This window comes from Pinus tabuliformis, chromosome 3_2 (genome assembly GCF_031772625.1).
Source record: "Pinus tabuliformis cultivar Carrire ecotype Pingquan chromosome 3_2, CPIR1, whole genome shotgun sequence".
Lineage (NCBI taxonomy): Eukaryota > Viridiplantae > Streptophyta > Pinopsida > Pinales > Pinaceae > Pinus > Pinus tabuliformis.
Window position 1 is genome coordinate 393972150 of NC_142302.1, and position 23611 is coordinate 393995760.

At 33.8% G+C, this 23611-nt stretch overlaps 1 protein-coding gene across 1 annotated transcript; it reads right to left on the reverse strand.

Moving 5' to 3' along the window:
- Nucleotides 1-3518: 3518 nt before the first annotated feature.
- On the reverse strand, nucleotides 3519-6836 carry LOC149181058 (protein DETOXIFICATION 48-like). Its single transcript, XM_089418269.1, has 2 exons — nucleotides 6083-6836; nucleotides 3519-5081 (listed from the first exon to the last, which is right to left on the reverse strand). Exons 1-2 carry the CDS (start codon nucleotides 6308-6310, stop codon nucleotides 3714-3716), a joined length of 1596 nt encoding a protein of 531 aa, XP_089274395.1. The 5' UTR covers nucleotides 6311-6836; the 3' UTR covers nucleotides 3519-3713.
- Nucleotides 6837-23611: the final 16775 nt, after the last annotated feature.

The window sequence follows — 23611 nt, forward strand, 5'->3', positions numbered from 1 at the left end:
TGCATACATGACAACGTTCTAATCACAAAGACACAATGAGCATTAATACTCAAACATTCATTTACATTTACAAACACACAAGATATTGCATCATTCACAATGTAACAAGATTCGTCACACTCCATAAGGAAATACACATAAGCAATGTACACTTATCGATCTGTGTGTTTAATGATGATTGAGAAATGAAGGACTTCAATTCTCTACCCAATTGTTAGCCAACCACATTCCACTCTTTCTTGCAACTGATTACCTTGAGATAGATCCAAAGTTTAAGGGGATGCATACTAAGGCAAATTTAAACTCGAGGCTTAATGACGTAACCAAGAGAAGGAGTCCACAACTTAGTTAGTTTATCAGCTGCTCCACAATAGTAAGCACCAAAGTGACTCACCAACTGAATGCAATGACAAACAAATTATCTGTAATCGTATCAACAAATATCAAAGGGACAGAAGTGGAATTGATGTCTAGGAAATCTTGCAAAAGAAAAGTTGTTGCATTCTTTAGAGTCGGCTACACCCACAAAATGAAGAGCCCAACAAATCATTGACTTTATATAAGATAACGTGAATGGCAAGTGAAAAAACAACCTCGGTATAGGCGTGAGATAGTAGTAGCCTACAAGTTAGCGGACTTAGGGTGCAATGTCAGAGTCAATTTTGCTATTGTTAGATAATATTTTCTTAAATTGATATGTTTGTCTTAATTGTTAATTGTCTTAAATGATTTTCATTTTAAGTGATCATTTTCTTAAATATAAAGTTGCCTTAAAATAATATTGTCTTAAATTGTTTTTATCTTAAAATATTTTTGTCTCAAATTATTTTTGTCTTAAATATAAAGTTTCATCTTAAAATATTTTTGTGTTAAATTGTTTTGTCTTAAAATATTTTGTCTCAAACTGTTTTTGTCTTAAATTTAATGTTTTGTTTTAAAATATTTTTGTCTTAAACTATTTTTTTCTTAAGTATAAAGTTATCTTAAAATATTTTTGTCTTAAATTGTTTTTGTCTTAAATATAAAGTATTGTCTTGAAATGTTTTTTGTGTCTAACTGTTTTTGTCTTAAATTTTATATTTAAGACAATTCAATTGATATTAAATTTGAATGTAAAATAAATAAAATAAAAAGTGACTTTTAAGAAAAAATATTTCTTTTGTCTTAAAAAAATGTCTTAAAAGTACCCTTGGTGTAGTAGTGAAGTTCTATCTAGAATATGCATTTCTCTATTATCTATAACATTGGCCCTTAATGTTGTTTTCCATTGTAAAAGTGACTTGTAGCACAGGTCCTTATCTCTCTAGATTATTATGATTATCTCTTGTACTGATCCCATTACTATAAATATGAGTTTCTTATTTTCCTCTCATTTAGGACAAATTGGATTCACCAATTCTTCACACTTAGGTCCTTATGCTCTCTATATAATATCACAAACAATCCATCATCTCATCAATAGTTATTAACACGGGCATAGGTTCCCACCATATGCGACTCAATACATGAAAAATATCTTGTTCTTATATTTCCTATTATGATATCAATTAAAGGGTATTTATGTTCTCTATATAAAATCACAAACACTTCATCATCTCACATAGTTATTCACACCAGTATAGGTGCCCACCATATGCCACTCAGCACATGAAAATTATCTTGTTCTTGTATTTCCTATTTTGATATCAATTAAAGTTTGGGTAGCAAGAAACCCATCAAGCACTAGTCATATACATCGAGCTGCAAATCCTCCTCTTCCTTAATTGTATGCCCTCACATCTCTTGAGATGTTGCACACAATCTCTCACTACTTCTTGGTATCTATCTGTTCACTTTTAGCAAACATCTTGAAAGAAGCCATTGAAGTCATCTTAAGCTCACATATATAGTCTTCAAGAATTGTTCTTAGTCAAATTGCTTCATAGGTTGCATTGCATAACACATTGTACTCAGCTTTGGTGGAACACAAAAAAAATCAGTCATTTCTTGCTCCTCGATGAGACAGTACCAGTTACTCAATGCATAAGGAGATGCAGAATTCTTGTCATCTAGATCTCATGCCCAATTAGAATCTGAATAACCTAACGACTTAACATTCAAATCATTAGTATATTTAATACTAAAAATTTTAGTCTACTTTAAATATCGAAGGACTTTTTTCAAGTTCCTTGGCCCTCCTTCCTTGAGGGAATTAGGCCCAAAGATGTGATCTGATACCAAAATAAGAAAAACAAGAAAAAAATATTTTATTAAATAGGATTTATGTTAGAAAGAAACAAGAATCCATATTTGTACTAATGGGATCAAGACAGAAGATAACCACAATAACCTAGAGATATAAGGACTCCTACTTAGCTACAACTCACTTTTACATTGGAAAACAACAAGATCTCAATCATGGCCCTGAAACTCACAATTTAGAATATTATTTTGTCTATTATCTCTAGCATGGAATCTTTAAGAAATACAATCTTTTGTTTTTTAATAAAAAGTTAGGTGTATTGATGATATTTATATATTCTTTGTCATCTTCACACATGAAAGGATCATTTTTGTAAAAAAATAGACTTAAAGAAAATTCACTTAATTTTAAGGGAATACAATTTAACTTTAGTTATATTGGACTTATCCATGTCAATAAAAACTAGTAGTAATCATAAATTAATCTAGTTAGAATCAATTAGATAAGAAACATATACTAAATCAAAGAAATCATTAAAAGAAAAATTATGGCAACAATGGAAAAACAATAACTTGAAAACAATTTTATTTTGTAAAAGCATAGCCAATAATGTTTTTTTAAAGAGTGGGAAAACCTATCATAACTCAAGTGTCAAATAGATAGTGGAGACAACTATCACTAGTCACTATTAATTTAATGAAAACTACACCAAGTGGAATTACCAAGCAATGATTAATAATTAAAGGGCATGCTTTCACTCATCTAGAATGTTTTTAGATCTTAAGTTGTTAACTCGTTTCCTTAAATCTCATGAAAACAAATTCTTAAACACATAAAAATAATTTTAAAACATAGCCATTATTATTAATAAAAATAAAATTAATAAATAAAAAATAACTTCATAGTAAATGTAATAACATGACCTTGAATAATTCTACATCCAAAAAGATATTGAGTAAAATTAAACAATTCACCGAGTAAAATCAAACATTTTACTCTTGATAGTTGAAATAATATTTTGCATGTGAAATAAAGTTAAGAGTTGATCTTACTTCATAACCATTAGATACACATTTTGCACATTTATATATCTTAGACACTTTTGTGTCAGTCTATGAATAAAATTAACCATTCACTTACTCCATTACAATCGGAGAATTTACACTATACCCACCAATGTTACCCAGTTCTTTTCACTCACAATAATGCCATGAATGAATATAAGATAGTTTAATTAAATCGCATCCTAAAACATTGGAATATCAACAACAAATTCTAATAAAGCTTCGAAGTTTTGCCATTATTTAAACGCACGAGGACCAGAGGACAAGTATATCCGGCATCGTAGATAAGACTGTACCAAACATTATCTCAGCTTTTAAAAAATGCACATTACAACGATCCCAGGCTTGTTATTTCTCTGTCTGCAAAACTACATTTCTTGAATATCAGCTTTTGCAGCTCAAACCTACAACAATAACAGCCCTTCAAGTCTCCTAGTCTTCAGTTATAGTTATTTCGGAGATGAATTTCAAATCTCTTCTTCCATCGACCCATCAATGGCGGTGAGTTGATTTGCCCTTTCCGCTTCTTGTATCCAATCGGTTCGTAGCAGAACGTATAACATTAGGGTGACGCAGGAGGCCTGAGCGGCAAGAAGACCCAGCCATAATCCCACGAATTCAAATTTGAACACAAAGCCCATGAGAATTGCAACGGGCATTCCAATGATATAGAATGAAGCCAAGTTAATGTTGGCGCCTATGCTGGGCCGAGCGCTGCCTCGCAGGACCCCGCAGCCTGTTGTCTGAGGACAGTTCCCCAGTTCACAGAGCCCCACAATGGGCAGGGCTGCGGATACAAGGGACAAAATCTGCCCGTCGCTAGTGAAAATTATACCCCATCTGTGACGAATGGTTACAGTGAAGCTGAGCGCGACGAAACTCTGTATAACTGCGCAAATAATTCCTACTATCATGGTTACCCGCGCCTTGGCGGGTCTGTTAGCGCCGAGCTCGTTTCCTACTCTGGTCGAGACACCCAGGCTGAGCGATGAAGGGAAAATGTAAAGCAGCGATGTGGTTTGAATTAGAATTCCCATGGATGCCACTGTGGCCTTTGGATTTAACAAGAATCCACAGAGAATTATCATCAATTCATACCACCACCATTCCAAGCACACAGACAAGCAGCTCGGAAGAGCCAGACTGAGCACCGATCTCCATTCCTTCACACATTCCTTTGATGGCACTTGCCAAGATTTCTCATAAACCCCTGAGAACCACAAGTAACACAACAGTGATACAACTATGTTGAAATTTGTCCACACTGCAGCCAGAGCAACACCCTTGATCCCCATGTTGAGATAAACAACTAGAAGAAAATTGATAGGAGCATGAAGAACAAGAGCAAAAGCTGCAGAGCATGTCAGCGGCAATGTAATGTTTTGAGCTCTTAGGTAAATCCTGAGAGGTTGAAGGAAGGCCTGGATAATTAAGTCAGGCAAAGAGAACATAACGTAAGTTCCTGCCATCTCTGTGATGGCTTTGTCTTGGCCACACCATTGAAGAATGGGTTCCATGTCCCACCACAGGGCTCCAATAGGTATTGCAGCAGAGAGAAGGATGAGAATGGTTCTTTGAAGAGTGAGACCCAGAAGACTCCATCGCTGTGCTCCAAATGCCTGACCGCATATGGGCTCCATTCCCATTGCCAATCCGGATATCACTGAGTAGCCTGTTATGTTTGCAAAGCCTATGGCAAGAGAACCACCCGCCAGCTCCAACTCTCCAAGATATCCCAGGAACAGCATTGATATTATGCCTCGCGAGTAGAGAAGCAGACTCATTAGTATCACTGGGGCTGTGATTCTGCTTAATGTTTTCAACTCCTCCAAAGCCTGCAAAGATGCCACAAGAAGCTTAATGCCACAAGAAGCTTTTTTTTCAAGAAGGCTATTTTACAATATCACAACAATACATGTTTTGCCTGCTAATTCACGCACATTACACAACATAGTGTCAGAAAGGAAAATTATTTAAAAGTATAGCATTATTGCAAGATGATTGTTTGGAAAATATATGTATTATCGAATTTAGTTTGTCCAAAATTTTGGTGCACATTTTACTCCTTATCCAGGATATAAAAACGTTGATAATGGGTGCTTTATGAAAGTTAGTTTGTCCAATACTTTGGGTGGAAACTTTATTCATTACCATTATCAAGGTTATAAAATTTTGGACAATGGATGTGCTATTAAATTTAGTTAGTTTAACATTTTGTGTGGAGATTTCACTTGAGGATATAAAATCTTTAATAATAGGTGCATTATCCAATTTAGTTTGTCAACATTTTGGATAGACGCTCTATTCATCATCAAAGATATAAAAACTCTAATAATATATGTTATTGAACTTTCTTTGTCCAAAATTTTGAGTGAACACTCTTCTCATTATCAAAAATATAAAAACTTCCACCATAATAAATTAAATAGAATGTCCACTGATAAAAAAAAATTGCACAAACTAAATTAGTAAACACAATTCAACTAAATTAGTAAACACAATTCATAAATTAGTAAACATAATTCATTTCCAAAAAAAAATTATCTTACCATATGAATAATTAGGAAAATCTAGATAAGATTATAATATAATAATATATTCTATAGATAGGAAAAAATGACTAAATGACTGAACTCAAAAGATGAGTTACATATATACTAAAAGCACACGAGGTCACAAATTCAAATTTAATAAAAATACAATGTTTTCTTTAAAATTTTCATCCATCTGCTCTATGCATGCTATTAATACTTTATCTGTGCAATTCTAACGCATAACTACCTGCAACTTCAACAAACTATGTAAACCATTCAAATATGCACATCAAAATTATCACCTCGTTAAAAGTTGGCCAGCGCTTGAGCTCATCAAAATCACAGTCCAATTCCTGCTGTACTTGGGATGTGAAACAACCCTGATCCTGCTTTTCTAGAAAAAAATTGCAGGATACACTGTAACGTTCTTCTAGTTGGGTTTGATCACCATGGCACAGATGAACGTCCTCCTCACCATTTTCACATCTACACATGGCTAGAATCTCAGTTGTCAGCCTGGAGAAATGCATATAACGAGCATACAGTAGTGATATGTCCCCAAACAAAAAAAAATGAATGATACCAAGATAACCAGCTTCCACTTCTCCCTCCTCTTAATCACTACTGAACAAGAAAACCGACGTACAATGACACTCTTCGTGTGGCTAGAACACAATAGAATTTATGTAAGGGACAGGTTCAATTCAGGCAAAGAATGCTTTTAATCTTGCACGTAGAGCATCTTATACAGAGACCTAAACAGCAAGCGGGGCCAGTCACTTTTAAGCCTTACAGAACGGTAGAAAGGCCATGACAGTGAAATCTAAATTATCAGAGAACTGGAGGGCTGCAATGTTCACGAGGTATTGCAGAGATACATTACGATATTCATTACAACTCTCTCATTTACTCTAGGGAGCCTCTCATTTACTCCCTGGGAGGTTCTTGTAATGTTGTCTATGTAACGAGATTACCTCCTAGATTCCTCAGTAAAGAAAGAGCTAGCAAGAGCAAGTAGCAAGAACTAGCTTCTTGTAATATTGTCTATGTAACAAGGTTACCTCCTAGATTCCTCAATAGCCAGAACAAGAAAATGTTATTTTATTAAAAAAAAAGCCTCATGTACTCTAAAATTCTCATTATCCAACACTAACACAGTGGGAATAGCTTTGCTCCAACCTCACATTCTGTCCAGACAGTAAGAGTTGTACAAATAGAACTCTCAGCTCCAATACCAGACTCTGTCCAGAGGGCAAGAGTTGTACAAATAGGACTCTGATCACCAAATTAATAGACTACATGTCACAGCCGTGCCTTGTAATTCACGTGCTCCCAAAAACCAGTGGGGTCAAAATGCACTATTTTGAGGTCTGGGTTAACAAAATTCATGGAACTGAGGCATTTTCTTTAAAAATTATATCTCTTTCGAGATTCGAAGAACAGTTGAGAGGTCTGCACGATTATCGACAAATGGAAAAAGGAAAACCATGGGTTCGGGTTTTTCAGTAATAATATGATCCATGCCTAACCTTAGCTATTTGCGAAAGGCGACAAGAAAATCTATTGCATCGATGGTGTGGGAAAAAATAAACATGTCCCAATCTATTTTGTCTCACATACATCCATCCACTTTCAGGCACGACGCTTTATTAATTTCAGATAATTCATTTACCTCCGGGTCAAACGGGAAGTCAGATACTTCTACGCCTGAGAGAAAATTATTCACCCTCTCAAAAATCCTGTCCAGGTTCTTGAAACGATAGGGTTGGTAGGTTGGAGCCGTCCCTATCCCATGAACCCAATCACCTCAAAGTTCTCGGGAGAGGATTTGTGATAATCTAATTTATTATGGAGGTGGGTTTTGGAGAAATTTTGTGTGGATAAAAGTGGTTAGAATTAAGGTAAAAATTTTTCAAAAAATCTTGTAATAATAGTGTTTGAATTATGTTTTTAATGATGGAAATAAATTAAACACTATAAAAACTTTTATAACATTTTAAATCTTAAATTTAATAATATAATTTACATTTTCAAAAATTATTATTATTATTTAATTATAATAAATTGATAATTTGTTAAAATAAATTGAAAAATATTTAAGACTAAACTTTTTCTTATTATTAAAATATATTGATATTAATAATTTATGACTAAACACGAATGTAATACATCCTTACATTACGGAAATGAAATCTGTCTCATAAATCACCTACCCTTCAAACCATATATAACCATACAGTAATATAATTAATAATTACTAAAAAAACAAATAAAATATCTTTAGGTTTAAAAGTGTAAGACGATTGGTTAACCATTTTGGCGTTTTCATGTTTGGAATTTTAAATAATTGTTTTCTTTTGTGTGTATTGACAGATATTACGTTTCCTTGACTGTTACTTTGGATTCCCTCAAAACAAGTAACTAGTTTATATATCAGTGTTGATTTGAACCACAGTTTAAAAATTAAAAATTGAAAAATGAGCAGTGGCTAGTTACATGTATTGGGCCATGAATATATATGTTTTTTCCGTTGCAACAATTACTAGGTTTTTCCCGTTATAGCTCCTTTTTTCGCTGCCTGCTTGGTGTATAGTTATTTAGCAACTAAATAAATGCTTTTTCAGATGAGAGGAGAGCAAAATTATAAAATAAGCATCTTTGACAAAAATATATAACTAATAAAATAAAAAATATTAAAAATTAATAAGAATATAAAATTAGATAATATGGTTAATGACCTTATTATAATCACAATGATATGAGTAAGGAGTAACAAATTATAAATCATTTTAGTAAAAGTAACTAACACTAAGATAGGAAAGGTATAGGATGTAACACTAACTATCATGGCGGATGACCTTATTGTAACCATAATGATTATTGTAGTGATAATGATGTATTTTTGGGAGACTTTATATTTTCTTCGTAGATTAAAAATCTTTATCAAAATATTTTATGTTTATATTGTTTTTAAATATTTTTTTAAGTTAAATATTTTATTGCTGATTTAAAAAATCACATATGTTTAAGATATTTGTTGTTTTTGATTTGTTATTTGGGAAACCAAACCATTGATAGAAAAGTATAGATGTCAAAAAACCGAAATCAAGAAAGAAAAACGATGGCTTGTTTAGTGAATTAGGACCTGTAATGTGCCATGTAATTGAGGAAACTAATAGTTGAATATGGTAAAAAATAAAAAACAACACTACAACTTTCTGAGTTCAAGGAGGAATGTCTAAAGAAAAATAAAATGGTTTCAAATATTGGCAGGTGATTCCCTAGTAGACTTGACATAACATTATAGAAATAAAACATAAGAAACAATAAGAAAAACTTGTGCCTTCAGAGAACATAGAAGTATCCAAGTTGATAGGTTTCTCCTTGACCTTACATGTTAGTGGAATGGAAGAACTACAAGGCAGTGCCATCTCAAGCATCGCCAATCTTCCTTCTACATCCAATAGTAGATTCTTTAGCCTATCTAGCCCGTGCATTAGATTGTCCTGAGTTTGGTGTCTATCCACCAGAATCTTACTAAGAAGCAAATTAACATGCCAACAAAGGTCCATTGTATGTAGGTGGTGCTTATGACGTCCACGCAAGTTACCAACATCTAGCACCCACTGAGCAATCCTTGCGATGACCTTTGAGTCTAGAATTTCTTGTCTCTCTTGACAAATTTCCTCTTAAATGTACTGAACTTCCTCCTGTATCTATAGCAGAGTGTGTTCCTAGTAGCTTTGTGTTGACGATTCAACCCAAAAGCACACCCTAGAGCCACTCACCATGGCTCAACCTTCTCCCCCCTACAGTGATGGGCTCATTATTGCATCATGGTTGTTGAAGGTAGCAAAACACATGTCATACTCAATTTGTATGGGGTGGAGAAATGGATAAGGAACTGATAGAAGAATATAGAGAGATTATCCTACCAAGAGGGTGACACATGTTAGGTGGTTCGAACAAACCCCTCTCCTTTGGTAAAGGCCAGGTGAGGCAGAGGGGAAGCCAATAGAGAGAGACTAATTAGTAGTTCCTGAGATGCAAAGTCTCGACTAAAGGTCATTGTGGGTACTAAGAGTAGCATAAGGATGCGGTGAACATGTAGCAATCAAACCAAAAGGTTATCAAGAAAGAAAAGCATAGTCACAAAGACTCTGGACATTGCAATCTTGATAAAGAGTAAATTTTTTAGAGTTAGAAAACCTTGTCTTTTTATTCAATATTTTCATTAATTTATTATTACATCACCATTAAAATATTTTAACTACATTTTATTAAAATTAAAATTTAATATATATATATATATATATATATCTATATATAAAATTAATTTTATGATAAAAAATTATAAGATTTTTTTTAATAACATCATCGTTTTAAGGAAAAGGAAAAATTATAATAGGCATCGTATGACATTAAAGTAAAGGAATTATAAGCCCCCAAATAACATCATCATTTCAACTTTGCTAAATGTGAATCTCACATCTCTCATATGGCCAAGCCGTGCTTTTCTTTTAGCTTTTGTTTAAGGATTGTTCGATGAATATTATGGAATATTTTTCCTTTCCATTTTTGTATAGCGTGGTTTTGTTTGGTTTAGTTTTGGGTATATTAAAGTTATGGATATTTTATTTTATTTTTATAATACAAGATGATGTTTATATATAAATTATTATAAGTTAATGTGAGATATTTTTATTTAATTATAGATGGTTTGAATTTTTTTTTAAGGTTAATAAATGGTTTAAATTTGTATTTTATGTTTTAAATTTAAATTATACGAAAATATTACCAAAGGTTTTTTGGAAAGATATGTGTGTATGCAAGGTCCATGATGTATGATGATTTTATAAGGTTTATATACATATAAAGAAAGTATAATTGGTTTTATGAGTTTGAGTGTGGGATTCTATTTTTATGTGAGTTGAGTGTGAGGATGGAAATTTGTTTAGTTACAAAGGTCTTGAAACCACCCACTTTGATAATGTTAAGTTTCCTCTATGTGCAGTTATGGTTACAAACAAAACAACAAAGAAAATAATGATTAAGAAAGGAGAAATTGGTTTCAATTGAAATAGTCTATAGCATTCACAACTTTAGGGTAACTTCTTTATCCATATCCTCCAATTTACTAGCTATCACTGTTTTCTCCTATCCCTTTTGGAATTTTACTTTTTCTTGGTGGTGGATGGATTACAACTACTGGCTATCTAGGTTTGTTTTTTGTTTGATTTTTTGGCCCAACGTTAGAAAGGATTCTCTCAAAATAGGACATCTATATATTTTGTTGGCGTCTGGTGTGTGCAACTCTCATGATTTCTCTATGTTGGTTAAGGTGTTTACAGATATTTTGTAGGTTGTAATTCATGAGTCCTTATTCTGAGGTAATTCTGACAGACTTAAATAAGCTAGAATCTAGCAAACAAAATGCGGCCAAAAGAGAAGGGGGTGTGCCATTGCTTCCAAATGTGCTTCTTTACATCCTCATGATATATGAACTAAGCATGATTCTAGGGATGAATCCTTGTTATACCATTAGGTGACACATCTAGAAACATAACAAGTTATGGAAGGTTTGATCATCTCAATGAAAGACTACCATGAACAAATTGCAACTAAGGAAATTATTATGGAATTTTAGAGTTGGGTTCAGGACTCTAGCTTCTCAAGATCCTATGGTAGTAAGGTCTTTTTTGACACATAATTCCTTTGGATCACCAAAACATTGGTTTACATTGCATTGGAGAACCAAAAGGCTCATGAACCATAATCACTCGATATAATTAGGAGGTTGGAAGTTAAGTTCACCATTTTATGCACATTTCTTTTGCGTTTAGTTTCAAGGTGTATTGGAGGATGAAATGATGAAAATTATGAGTCCCCTTGAATCTTAGGTAATCAATTCCCACCTTCTTATCATTGAGGATTACAAACAAGAGAAAGAACTTGCGAAGGGAAAAGCTCTAAAGGAATTTCTCCAACTAGGACAATCTCACATCTACTCCTCTTAATTATGTTTTTGGTACTTTAAAATGAAGAGAACTCCCTCCAAACATGAAAATTCACCTCTCCTTCTTCTAATTATGTTTTTGGTTTTTTCTATTGTACTCTCTACCAATCTTATGCTTATAAGTTTGGTTTTAAGCATAGTTTGATCTATTCATGTTATTATCTGTTATGGACATTAGTTGGAACAATCGAATATGAATATATTTATGACTAAGGCCTGGATTACTTATTAACCTAAGCTAAATCATAAAAATTATACACTTTATATTATAATAATTTGGTTTTGGACCAAATTTTATATATATATGATTTTTTATTTATATTTATAAACATATTTTTAATAAATGCTACATAATGTTTAATAAATTTTATTTAACTTATAATTATTATTAATATTTATCGAATATCCAATAAAATTAATATATACCAAAATAGATTTTATTAAATAATTATAGTTGAATTATATAAAAAATATTAATAAAGTAGTTTAAAAATTTCTACAATGTTGAATTGAAAGTTAGATTAAAAAATATAATATAAATATAAATGAAATTATGATGAAATTATATATAAAAAAATAAAAGTGATATATAATTTGATAATTGATAAGTATTTATAATAATTACAAGTTAAAAAGAATTTAATAAATATAAGGGATGCATAATTACAATTAATATAATTGATATTTGATAAGTATTTATAATAATTACAACTTAAAAAGAATTTATTAAACATGATGTAGCATTTATTAAGAATATGTTTATAAATATAATTAAAAATAAAAAAATTTTATAAATGTAATATTTATAATTATTTGTATAACTATTTTTTATTTATAATTATATTAATAAACATATTTTTAATAAATACTACGTAATGTTTAATAAAGACCTTTTAACTTATAATTATTATAGATATTTTTCAAATATATTAATTGTAATTATTTATTTCTTTTATTTATATATATATCATTTTATCATGATTCAATTTATATTATATTTTTTAATTTCACTTTTAATTCAACATTATAGGATTTTTTAAACTCCTTACTTTATTAATATTTTTTTTATATATATTAGGTCCTTATAATACTAGTGTATTCCCTTTATTGTTATTATTGTGCCCTTACATTATTATTGTTATGTAAACTCTGATTATATTGTGACCCCTTAGACTCCTATATATACAAAGGAGGCATTTTCATTTGTATCATTAGAGAATTCTTCATTATGTAATGTAAAGGAGGTTCCCCCTTGAAGAAGATAGTTTTTAAGACATTGATCTATCTTTTTTTGAGTTGGTTGCATAACATTTTGTTTCATTGCTTTGGATTCTAGGGTTTCGCTTCGTCAAATAGACCACCTTGGAATTTTTGCTATAACTTTTTTTCTACGACGCTTCAGAAGTTGAAATTTTTACCACATGGATCCGATATCTCGGTGAATGTCATGTCAAAATTTCAGAGCTTTGTTGCTATATGTTCATAGATATGATCTGCAAAAGTTAGGGTTTTTGTAAGCTCCAAAATTTTGTCTCAAACAAGTGACCTAGGGAAAAGCATCGTAACTTTCATTTCAGGATTTGGATTTGAATTATGTAAGAAGTGGCTAAAATTGCATGGACTTTAGTTTTTTTTGTAGCAATTTCAAGGCCGAAAGTTGAAACAGTGACATGTGGAATCTCGTACAACTTTAGTCTACTGAGCCAGTCCATAATTAGGTCATCATGGGAAATTTGGAATAATTATTTCTTCAAGAATCCAATAATGATTAGACTTCTGGGGTTGTAAACAAGACTCATAGAGCTACCATAGGAATAAATTTCAGAATTTGGAGATCTGATATTACAGAGTTACAACCATTTCAAGATTGAGCTCCGAAAAGCAAGAAAACTGTGTCTATTTAAAAAAAAAAATTGCATAACTTTTGTTTGAAAAATAAGTTTGAAGTGATTCAAAGGGAATATTGAAGCATAGATATCAGTATTGGGTTATAAAATTCCTCCTAAGAAAAATAATTCTACACCTATTAAGCCCTATAAAAGCTCTAATATGACACATGAAGATGAATAATTGTAGCATGATATATCAAAATTACGGCACCAAGTGCAACACATTTCACTCGCATAAAGAGAAACCAAAGATGAACTAAAAGGTGCCATGGATGGTTTAAAATATGACATGGATGGTTTAAAAGGTGACATGAATGGTTTAAACGAAGACATGGAAGGTTTGAAGGAAGGTTTGACAAAGTTGTTGCAAGAAAGGCTTCGTGGTGGTGACAAGGTAATCCATGAAAATCATGATGAGGAAAAAGAAATTTGAATTACAATTTTAGAGACTCCAATGTGGAGTTTATGAACCACCGAATTCCAAAGATGGATATGAGGAAATTTGATGCAAGGATCTAGTAAAATGGATACTACAAATGGAGCAATATTTTGATCTACAATATGTACAACCTTCACGAAAGGTAGGTATTACATATTTATATTTAGAACCCAATCATTTTGTATGGTGTAGATGGTTTTATTATCGTAAACTACTTGTCATCTAGTCAATTTTTATGGTGGAAATGATAGCACATTATGAATATACAAAGAGAAACACATTCTTTACCCAATTGATAAATCTCAAACAAAAGGGTTCAATGGAGAAGCACATTGAAGACTTCCAAAAATTGAATATTAGGGTAGTCGATATTCTAGAGGGGCATAGGATTGATGTCTTCATAGGGACTTTAAAAGATAACATCCAACACGCGGTTCACCTTTGGGAACCTGATTCATTGGATAAGGCATTCAGGGTGACAAGAAAAGTTGAAAGCAAACTTGTGGAAACAAAGAAGTCTACCACTCACAACTATAAAGATGAAGGTGTTATTCTTCCACAACCTACAAGGTTGACACCAGAACAATTGGAGGAAAAAATAGAAAAAGGGATTTGTTACTTGATGTAGCCCAAAGGAAAACAAGATACAAATCACACAATTACAAAATAATACACAGTATGAGAATGGCGAATAATCCCTTTATTCCTTCATCCACTTTGATCTTTACAATGAGCTCTGGAAATCTTTTATAGATACAAAGAATTGCTATATTTTTTAAATTACTATTTTTTGAAACTTACTATTTTTAGTAATTTCACGAAAATATTTGCATGACTCTGAAACATATTCCTAACTGAAAGCAAAATCGAGTGACACTAACTTTCAACTCACTTTTCTAATTACATGTATAAACTGAAAGATAATTGAGAATTATAATTTAAAAAATTTCCTGAAAATCACTAAAACCTTATTTTGATGCCTTAAATGAAGCAATTTGGGCCTAGAAAAATGTCAAAATGAAACCTGATCTAAAAAATCTGATTGACATGGAAGTGTACCTTCCAAGATTCAACTCCCTGTAAAATTTCAGCCCAAACGGACATTCGAGTCAAAAGTTATGGCCTGTGGAAGTTGCTGCATTTTTTAGTAAAAGGTTATGGTATGCAAAAGTCACTGCATCATTCTCCTCTAGTTGAAAAGAACGCAGCTCCTGCAAGTTGCTATTCTCAAACTGTTGCCACTAAACGGGGTCCAAGGCCTGCAATTCCCTCTCTGTGATCCATGTACTTTCCTCCGGTGCGAAGCCTTCCCACTGTACCAAATACCTGTTATATTGTCCTTGTCAAGTCTGAACAATCTTCTTATCTAGGATATGTGCAATCTGTTCCTTTTTCCTGCATGGAATGGTTTGTTGCCAATCCACCTCCTCCTCATTGTTATTTCCCTGATCCAGCCCATGGAATACATATAAATCAGAAACATTGAACACAGGTGAAATATCAAGATCTGTTGGTAAATCAACCTTATAAGCATTATCATTGATTTTCTTAAGAATCTTTCAAGGACCAATCTTCTTGTACTTCAACTTGTGGTAGGTTCCTCTAGGAAACCTCTCTTTCCTCAAATAAACCATCACCAAATCACCCTCGTTAAAGACCTGAGGGCGTCGACCAACATCTGTTAGACTTTTGTATTGTTGGTTACTATCTTGCAATTTTTGTCTCACTGTCTGTTGTAATTGTTGAATGTGTTCAGCAAATGCTTCCCCATCATCACTAATTCTATCCCCAAGCGGTAGCTGCAACAGATCGAGGACACCTAAAGGATTTCAGCCATAAACAATATGAAATGGAGATTTACCTGTGGATCTATTCACAAAACTATTGTAGGCAAATTCTGCTTGGGGTAAAGCCAAATCCCACTGCTTAGGCTTCTCACCAACAATGCTTCGTAACAGGTTTCCCAAGCTTTGATTCACTACCTCAGTTTGTCCATCTATTTGGGGGTGATAGGCACTACTGAACTGTAACTTAGTCCCCATTTTCTTCCACAAAGTCTGCCAAAAATGACCCAAGAACTGGGTATCTCTATCAGAGGTAATGGTTTTGGGTACACCATGCAATCTAACAATTTTTGAAAAAAAAAATTGTGCCACCCTCGATGCATCACTAGTTTTTTTGCAAGCGATGAAATGAGCCATTTTGGAGAATCTATCAACAACCACAAAAATAGAATCATTACCTCGTTGTGTATGTGGGAGCCCCAATACAAAGTCCATGCTCACATCTGACCAAGGGTTCAAGGGTATAGGTAACGACATGTACAACCCTGTATTCTGGGAGTGCCCTTTAGCCACTTGACAAATCCTACACCATGCCACATACTTGGTGATGTCCTTCTTCATCATCGACCAATAATACTTATCCACTATTAAGGACAATGTCTTATCCTTCCCAAAATGCCCTGCCAAGCCACTACTATGAAGCTCCCTGATAATATGTTCTCACATAGAACCAGTTGGAATGCAAAGTTGTTTTCCCTTGAAGAGGTAACCATCTTGCAGGAAATATTCATCATGAACAAGGCCCACATTCCCCACATCTGGATTCTTCAGATGTTCCACAATCTTTCCAAAAGTAGGATCAGACAGATAGAGATCCTTGATTGAATCAAACCCAATTACCTGATTTTCCATAGTGGTTAAAAGAACAACACGCTTGCTCAAAGCATCTGCAACCTGATTTTGTTTTCCAGATTTGTGCTTCAAAACAAAATTGTAGCCTTGCAAGAAAGAGACCCACTTTGCATGTCTATTGTTCAATTTCTTTTGAGTATTTACATATTTTAAGGCAATGTGATCAGTGAATAACACAAACTCCTTTGGCACTAAATAATGCTTCCAATGTCACAATGCTTGTACGATTGCATAAAATTCCACATCATAAGTGGAGTAGTTCTTCTTTACCTCATTCAACTTTTCACTAAAAAATGCAATGGGCCTACCTACTTGGCTGAGTACGGCTCCAATGCCTATATGTGAAGCATCACAATCTACCTCAAACACTTTATCAAAATCTGGTAATGCTAAGATGGGGGCCTCTGTTACCCTTTTCTTTAGAAAATTAAAACTTTCCTCAGCCTCCTTGGTCCATAAGAATGTCTTTCCTTTGGTGCAATATGTGATGGGTGCTACGATACTGCTAAAATTACGAATAAACTTTCTGTAAAATGTAGCCAACCCATGAAAACTTCTTACCTCTGTTATGCTCCTCAGACGGGGCCATTCCAAAATTTCCCTGACCTTTTCAGAATCCATCTTCACTCCTTCTGCTGAGATGACAAAACCCAGAAATACCAAACTTTCTTGCAAAAAACTACATTTCTTCAAGTTTACATAAAGCTGATGCTTTCTCAATAGATCCAAGATTATCTTTAAATGCTGCAAGTGATCTTCCTTGGATTTACTGAAAATTAAAATGTCATCAAAATAAACAACAATAAACTTACCAATATAAGGGCGAAGCATAGTATTCATCAACCGCATGAAAGTACTAGGAGCATTGGATAGCCCAAAATGCATCACCATCCATTCATATAGTCCATCTCTAGTCTTGAAGGTAGTTTTCCACTCATCCCCTTCCCGAATACGGATCTGGTGGTACCCACTTCGCAAATCAATTTTACTAAAAAATTGAGCTCCTTCTAGCACATCCATCATGTCATCCAAGCATGGAATAGGAAACTGATACTTGATGGTAATTCTATTAATGGCCCTGCTATCTGTGCACATCCTCCATTCACCTCCTTTTTTTGGAGTCAACAATGCTGGTACAGAACAAGGACTCATGCTTTCCCTTACCAGACCTTTCTTTATAAGTTCTTCCACTTGTCGATGAAGCTCTGCATGTTGTGTAGGACTCATCCGATAGGCTGCTTGATTAGGTAAATATGCTCCTGGAATTAGATCAATGTGATGTTGAATATCTCTCATTGGTGGTAGTCCATCAGGTAATTCGTTGGGCATAATATCAACATACTCTTCTAGGATCTTGGCTGCTTCCATAGGTATTGGGACATCTTCCCCTGCTACTTTTTTCACCATTAATGCATAGCAACAACCTGTTACCTTTATTTCTTTAACAAACTATTTTTTCTGACAGTAGATTCTCGGCTTTCCCTTCATCTTTAAGGGGTAATAAGATGACCTTAGTTCCATCCTTCCAAAAGGTGTAAGTATTTTTCTCTCCATCATGGATGACCTTTCTATCATACTGCCAGGGTCTCCCCAACAACAGGTGGCATGCATCCATTGGAATTACATCACACCAAACTTCATCTTTATAAGTCTTACCAATGGAAAATTTGACTAAACATCTTTTATTTATGGTGACTTCATTCCCTTTTTTGAACCATGCAATTCGGTAAGGGTGGGGATGCATGTCACATTTTAGCTTCAATTTTTCTACCATCTCTTTGGAAATCATATTCTCACAACTTCCACTATCAACAATAACTTGACATACCTTTCCTCCTGAAGTGCATCTGGTTCGAAAGATATTTTTCCGAAGCCAAGAATCTTGACAGTCGTTGCTTTGCTTTCACTCCTTTTCCGGAATCACCATGGCTCTCCGCATCATGAGGTTCTCCCCCATATCTGGTGGAACTTGAAATTCAGCCACTTCTTCTTCATCCTCAGCTTGGGCCAAGTTTAACCTTGGTTGTTCTCCTTGCCTTGGCACTCGTATATCAGAATTCAGACATTCAAACGATCGATGACCCTCTTCACTACACTTAAAACAAACAAAAGGTCTTCCTCTGCTGCTACCATAACCTCGACCCCTCTGAAATCCACTTCCTCATGGTTGGGTCAGGTTATTTTGTCATGTATCTTCTACTTTCATAGTTGTATGAGATGATTCACCTCTACCAACATTAAAACCACCCTATGAGGGAGCTGAGATTCCCCTTCTTGCTCCCCTATTCCTTTGAGAAAATTGATGATTTTGCTTTTCCTCAGCCTTTAAGGCTAATTGGTATGCCTCTTCCACATTCTGAATCCTGTGCATGCTCAATTCATCCTGAATAGTAAATTTCAAACAATTCACATACCTTGCAGCCAATTTCTCATCAGTTTCCTTGTGATCCACACGAATGGACAATTGATAAAACTCGTGTGTGAGTTCTTCCACGGTAGACAAGTTCTGCTTCAGGTTCTGAAATCTACGAAAAAGGGTTTGGGCGTAGTCCAATGGCAAAAAATTCTGGCGCAACTTTTTCTCCATCTTGCTCCAAGTTTGAATCTTTCCTTTCCCTTTGTTTTCCCTGTCTTTTTTCACATGATCCCACCATATCATGGCATGACCTTTTAATTTGGTGCATGCAAATTTCAGTTTCTTCTCCTCTGTCATAGGCTTCCATTCAAAAAATTTCTCCATGGTGTTAAGCCAATCTATCAACTCCTCTAGTTTAAGACTCCCTACATAGTCCGGGACTTCCATTTTTACCCCATCGCTTCTCCCTTCTAGAGCCCTGAGCACTCTCTCTTCATAAGTCAGGTTCCCTAGCTGCTCTTCTACTTGCTGATCTTCATGTTCATGGTCTGTCTCCTCATCAAATGTTTCTCTTCGTATTACTCTTTGGTTAATCAGTGCGTTTGTAAGATCTGCAACTTGCCTTTGAAGGTTCTGCATTTCTCACTGCATCTGAGCAAGACCTACTCTTCCTCTTCCTCTTCCAGCCATCTTCCTGCTCTGATACCAGATGATGTAGCCCAAAGGAAAACAAGATACAAATCACACAAATACAGAATAATACATAGTATGAGAATGGAGAATAATACCTTTATTCCTTCATCTAATTTGATCTTTACAATGAGCTCTAGCAATCTTTTATAGATACGAAGAATTGCTATTTTTTTTAAATTACTATTTTTTGAAACTTACTATTTTTAGTAATTTCACAAAAATATTTGCATGACTTTAAAACTTATTCCTAACTGAAAGCTAACTCAAGCAACACTAACTATCAACTCACTTTTCTAATTAAATGTGTAAATTGAAAGACCACTGAGAATTATAATTTTAAAAAATTCGTCAAAATCACTAAAACCCTATTTTGAGGCCTTAAATGATAGCGGGCCCATAAAAATGTTGAAATGAATCTCAATTTGATAATTCATGTTGGCAGAACAATGTACTTTCCAAGAGGCAACTCCCGATAAAATTTCAGCCCAAACGAACATTTGAGTCAAAAGTTATGGCCTACGGAAGTTACTGCATTTTTTAGTAAAAAGTTATGGTATGCAGAAGTCGCTGCATCATTACTGTTGTGTTAGCAAATACATTAAAGGTCATAAGTGTGCTGAGAAGAAATTATTCTACATATATTGTGAAGACGAGGAAGAAAAGGAACAAGAAACATAAAAAGAGGAGGATATACACTAGGAACCACCCTAAGAGAAAAAAGAAATGAATTTGAGTGTATCTTGTAAAGCATTGGCTAGAATTATCACACCTCAAACTCTCAAGAGATAAGGATATATTAAAAACAAAAATGTAATAGTACTGATTGATTCAGGTAGACCCATAATTTTATTCATTGTAAGATAGCCAAGGAATTGAATTGCTTCCCATATCCAACACTAGAGTGTCAAGTGATGGTTGCAAATGGAGGAACTATAAATTTCTCCAAAAGGTGTCATAATATCAAGAGAACCATGGGGTAATATGTATTGAATATTCCAATTATTTCCATTCCAATGGGTGGTCATGATGTTGTACTAGGGGTCCAATGGTTACAATTTTTTGGGGGCTATAACTTTCAATTTTCAAGAACTTTTCTTGAATTGTTTATGTGAAGGAAAGGAAGTTGAATTAAGGGGCATCACAGGGAAATCAAGAAATATAATCAAATCTGATGGAATGAAAGAGTTTCTAAAGGAACAACAATGCGGTGTAATTACACAATTACGCTGACTACGGGTTCAAACATCGAAATCATCTATTTCTCCAGATCTCCAAAATGTCTTGGACAATCATTACAAAGTGTTTGAGATTCCCAAAGGCGTCCCACCTATTCATGATCATGATCATGCAATTCACTTGATTCTAGGAACTTTTCTTGCAAACGTCAAGCCTTACAGATATCCTTATTACCAAAAGAGTGAAATTAAATGTATGGTTGCAGAAATGCTACAGGCTGGTATAATTCAACCTAGTCAAATATGTTTCTCTGATCCAGTAGTATTGGTGCAAAAGAAGGATGGATCATGGCCTATGTGTCTAGATTATAGGGCGTTCAATAAGATCACTATTAAAGACAAAATTTCCCATTCCTATAATTGATGAATTGTTGGATGAATTACATGGAGAAATTTACTTCACCAAGTTGGATCTTCATTCAAGGTATCATCAAATTAGAATTAAGACTGAAGACGTTCTGAAAAAAACATTTAGAACTCATGAGGGTAGTTATTAATTTTTGGTCATGCCTTCTGGCCTTACTAATGGACGTTCCACATTTCAAGGTTTGATGAATTCCAGTTTTCAACCCTTCCTTAGAAAATTTATGTTAGTGTTTTTTGATGATATACCAATTTAAAACTAGTCTTGGAAGGATCATGTTCAACATGTTGACATGGTTCTCAAACTATTAGAGGAGACACAATTATATGAAAAACCTCCAAATGTTTCTTTGGAGTATAGGAGGTGGAATATTTGGGTCATATTGTATCTCATGAGGGTGTTAAGGTAGACCCTAACAAAATTAAAGACATTAAGGAATGGAAAATCCCCACAACTATAAAGCGTCTTCGAGGATTTCTTGGCTTGGCAGGGTATTATCGCAACTTTGATAAGAATTATGGGAGAAGAGCGACACCTCTAACATAATTACTAAAGAAAGATGCATTTTATTGGACTCTAGAAGAAATGAAAGCCTTTGAATATCTTAAAGAGGAAATGTTCCAACCACCGATATTAGCTACGCAAAACTTCACAAAAACATTTATTGTGGAATGTGATGCTTCAGGAAATGGAATTGGTGTTGTTTTAATGCAGGAAGTCAGACCCATTGCTTTTGAAAATCGTCAAATCAAAGGAAAGTATTTACACAAACCTATTTATGAGAAGGAAATGTTGGCAATACTACATGCACTAAATAAATGGTGACCTTACGTAATGGGAAGACACTTCAAGGTAAAAGAAAATAATGATAGTCTTAAATACTTTTTGGAACAAATATTATCGTCAGAAGAGCAGCAAAACTGGGTAACAATGATATTGGGTTATGACTTTGAAATCATCTAAACAAAAGGGAATAAAAATGTTGTTGCAAATGCCCTCTCAAGAAATAATGAGGATGTGGAAGGATTGGTTTGCGTCATTTCTATTATCTAAACTAACTAGATAACTAAATCAAGGGATGAATGGAAGAATGATGAAGAGGTGTGGTAACTCATTCAAAAGTTGTAGCAAGATCCCAGTATATCTAATACATTTAGCTAGAAAAATTATTCATTATGGTACAATGATCACTTATATCTTTGTAATAATTCCCAACTCAAACAAAAGATTCTTTTGGAATTGCACACCTCTCCCTTAGGAGGAAACTCAGGATTTTTAAAAACTTACCATAGGGTCAAGAAGGATTTTTTTGAGATGGCCTTCAAATGGATATCCAGAAGTTTGTAGCAGAATGTTTGGTTTGCCAAAAAAATCAAGTTGAGATAATTAAGATCCCGAGTCTGTTACAACCTTTATTTATTCCAATCCAGTGTTTGGAGGAGGTCTCAATGGATTTTATCACAAGTTTACCCAATTTTGAAGTAAAGTGTATCATCATGGTGGTAGTTGATAGAATTACCAAGTAAGCACACTTTTTTCTCATTATCTCATCCTTTTAAAGCTAGTATGGTTGCTACTACATTTATGGAAACAATTCAAAAGCTTCATGGAAATCCAAATATTATAGTAACTAACAGAGATCTCATTTTCATTGGAAAATTTTGGACGGAGTTATTTTCTTTTCTTGGTACTCAATTAGCTCATGGATCATCTTATCATCCTCAATACGATTGGAAAACTGATATAGTGAACAATTTTTTGGAAAGATTTCTTTGTTGCTTTGTATATGATAAAAAGACACAATGGGTCAAGTGTTACCTCTAGCTAAATGGTGGTATAAGACTTCCTTCCATGCTACAACAAAAATGACCTCATTTATGGCACTTTATCATCCACCATCCATCACATCATATTTAAGAGAAAATTTTAAGGTTCAAGAAGTGGAAGATCACATTGAGCATCAACAACAAGTTCTCCAACTCTTAAAGGATAACCTCACTATGGCGCAAAATTGAATGAAACAACAAGCAAATAAACATTGTAGTGAAATAAGTTTTGATGTAGGTGACTAGGTATTTTTACGGCTACAACAATACAAACAAATGTCTCTCAAGCAAGCTATGAAGGATAATAAATTATCGCC

What these genes read in the sequence shown, in the direction of transcription:
- LOC149181058 (XM_089418269.1), bottom strand. Translation starts at nt 6,310, where the DNA reads ATGCATTTCTCCAGGCTGACAACTGAGATTCTAGCCATGTGTAGATGT. An exon ending in GCTGGCCAACTTTTAACGAG is followed by an intron (nt 5,082 to 6,082) that starts GTGATAATTTTG and finishes GCATCTTTGCAG; the next exon opens with GCTTTGGAGGAGTTGAAAAC.